Source organism: Ursus americanus, chromosome 4, assembly GCF_024610735.1.
Source record: "Ursus americanus isolate L20-20 chromosome 4, mUrsAme1.1.p, whole genome shotgun sequence".
Classification (NCBI taxonomy): Eukaryota; Metazoa; Chordata; class Mammalia; order Carnivora; family Ursidae; genus Ursus; species Ursus americanus.
In genome coordinates this window covers 56293904-56297118 of record NC_142130.1, presented here as the reverse complement: position 1 = coordinate 56297118, position 3215 = coordinate 56293904, and the positions used below count along the sequence as shown (strand labels likewise).

The window sequence follows — 3215 nt, the reverse complement described above, 5'->3', positions numbered from 1 at the left end:
AGGCTTATAAAACTCGTGGATCCATTTGTCGTTTGGGGCTCTTATCTGCCTTGACTGTCTTTATGTTAGTCATTGCCTGTTACTGTGATTCATCTTTTCTCATTTGATTTGCCTTTTAAACAGAATTTATAATTTTTTTTTTACTATTTAAATTGAATCCACCTTTTCAAAACACTGGTTATTTTTTTCAACTGTGGTGCCATTTGTAACGTTTCTTTCACCCTGACTTTGATAGTCCCACTTGCAATCTCAAAAAGGGCAGGAAAAGAAAAATCCTTTTAATCATTTTAGAATTATGAGCCTCTAAAAAAAAGAATTATGAGCCTCTAAAATGTTAAAAACATTCTTGGTTAACTGCATGATAATTGTCTCCATTGGCATGTTTGATGGGAGTTCTCAGATCCATTCCAAATGTGCAAATAAGCTGGCTAGTGTTTTTGTTTCTTCTCTAGTCTTGAAAGAGTGGTTATTTTAGCGTCTCAAGTGTAACACCAGAATTAGAAGATCTGTTTGTGACGGAGCTAAGAATGATAGTGCTTTAATGCAGGAGTCACTAGATAAATACTTGTTATCTGAATGAATTCATATATGACAATTTATTGGGAAAATTAAAGATTCTATTAGAAATTTGGAATGGCTTTGAAGAATGTATAACCAAAAGGATCTGTTAGGAATTTGAGGAGATTCTGATGACTATAGAATCAAATAACGTAATGGTAATGGACAGAAAATAGGTGAAATGGGATTTTAACTTATTATTAATTATTATTATTATTATTATATTATTCTACACAGTAATGTATTAGAGGGAGAGAATGATATGTATAATCAATACCAAAGTTATAGTCCAGTTTTTGTTCAGTAGAAAAGATATGAAAGAGTTTCCGAGAAAAGGTGAAAATACCCTTGAACCTGAACCAGTGTCTCTATCACCCTTCAAGTAATTATACAACACACACACACACACACACACACACACACACACACACGTCTTTTTAACCAAGTTTTACTTCTTGAAATTACTTATAATATATTTAACATTATTAGTGTGTTTTAAAAGAGAGAAACTCTAAACTTTAGTATTTGTTGAGTAAGGGCCATCTGAAATAGAGGAATATGACATTGCCACATAATACCAGTTTTCCTGACCCTTGATTGTTTTTTTCCTTTACCTCTTCTCTCATGGCAGTGATCAGCCCGAGTGCATATGATGGAGGCAAACAAGACGCAGGTGACTGAGTTTGTTCTCACCGGCCTTACAGATCGTCCAGGCCTGCAGGTCCCCCTGTTCCTGGTGTTCTTGGTCATCTACCTCACCACCATGGTGGGCAACCTCGGACTGATTTTTCTCATCCGGAAAGACCCCCATCTTCACACCCCCATGTACTTACTCCTTGGCAGTTTGGCCTTTGCAGATGCTTGTTCCTCGTCCTCTGTGATTCCCAGGATGCTTGTCAACATCTTAGACAAAAGTCAAATGATATCCCTCTTTGAATGCATGGCCCAATATTATTTTTTTGGTTCCAGTGCCACCACAGAGTGTTTTCTCCTGGTAGTGATGGCCTATGACCGCTACGTAGCCATATGCAACCCCTTGCTTTATCCAGTGGTGATGTCCAACAGGCTCTGTGCTTGGTTGATAAGTTTGTCTTATGTGATTGGTTTTCTGCATCCCACAATTCATGTAGGATTATTATTCAGATTAACCTTCTGCAGGTCCAATATGATACACCATTTCTACTGTGAAATTTTGCTACTGTATATAATTTCTTGCACTGACCCATCTATTAATGCATTGGTGGTTTTTATTTTTGCTGCTTTTATACAAGCTTTTACATTTATGACCATCATAGTATCTTATACCCGTGTCCTCTTTGCCATCCTGAAAAAGAAGTATGAAAAGGGCAGGAGCAAAGCCTTCTCCACGTGCAGCGCCCACCTGCTCTCTGTTTCCTTGTTCTATGGCACTCTCTTCTTCATGTATGTGCGCCCTGGGTCTGGCCCAGATCAATATCAGGATAAAATGTACTCACTGTTTTACACGATTATCATCCCCCTGCTCAACCCCTTTATTTACAGCCTAAGAAACAAGGAAGTTTTAGGTGCACTGAGAAAAATGATAAAGAAATAAATATTTCTCAGGAAAGTTTTCGTTATTCCGTAGATTTTACTCTTCAAATAAAACATGTGTCCCTGGTTTTGCACATAGTAGGACCTTAATATGTACTTGTTAGGTGAATGAAGAAGAGGTTTAGAGTAGATAGACTTGTTTTCATCCTAAGTTCTTGTGGTCATCAAAATATTTAGTGAGCATGGTAAGGATGGGCTCCACTTACCTTCTGTTGTTTTGAATCTATCCTCAAGGATAAAAGTGAAACAGAAATCTCCAAATTACTGTATCTTTGTAACTTGAATGAGCTTTTGTGTTTCCAGATACACACATTTTAAATCTTTTTGAACTTATATTCTTTTTTTTTTTTTGAGGGAGGGAGAGAACACAAGTGGAGGGACAGGCAGAGGCAGAAGGAGAGAAAGACTCTCGAGCAGACTCCCCACTGAGCATGGAGCTCAGTGCAGGGCTCGATCCCATGACCCTGAGATCATGGCCTGAGCCAAGATCAAGAGTTGGACACTCAACCCACTGAGCCACCCAGGTACCCCTGAACTTATAATCTTTTATAGGAAGAATTAGCCTGTATATATCCCCAGTTTAAAAACTACTAATGCCCTCCTAGATAATTCTTTTTTTATTATTATTATATTGTGTTAGTCACCATACAGTACATTCCCGGTTTTTGATGTAAAGTTCGATGATTCATTACTTGCGTATAACACCCAGTGCACCATGCAATACGTGCCCTCCTTAATACCCATCACCAGCCTATCCCATTCCCCCACTCCCCTCCCCTCTGAAGCCCTCGGTTTGTTTCCCAGAGTCCATAATCTCTCATGGTTCATTCCCCCTTCTGTTTACCCCCCTTTCTTCTTCCCTTTCTTCTCCTACCGATCTTCCTATTTCTTATGTTCCATAAATGAGTGAAACCATATGATAATTGTCTTTCTCTGCTTGACTTATTTCGCTTAGCATTATCTCCTCCAGTCCCGTCCATGTTGCAGCAAATAATTTTCAGGATTTTGTAGATATAATATCTTTGATAGATGTTTATAATGATGCAAACACTATATATGTGAAAGTAATACTGTTAGCCTAAATA

At 38.1% G+C, this 3215-nt stretch overlaps 1 protein-coding gene across 1 annotated transcript; it reads left to right on the top strand.

The window, feature by feature from the left end:
• The first annotated feature begins 1207 nt into the window (after positions 1-1207).
• Positions 1208-2131, top strand: LOC123784328 (olfactory receptor 5AC1-like). Its single transcript, XM_045785658.1, has one exon. The coding sequence runs from the start codon at positions 1208-1210 to the stop codon at positions 2129-2131; it is 924 nt and encodes a 307-aa protein (XP_045641614.1).
• Positions 2132-3215: the final 1084 nt, after the last annotated feature.

Bases quoted from the DNA above. Each gene is read 5' to 3' on its own strand.
- LOC123784328 (XM_045785658.1), top strand. From the start codon at position 1,208: ATGATGGAGGCAAACAAGACGCAGGTGACTGAGTTTGTTCTCACCGGC.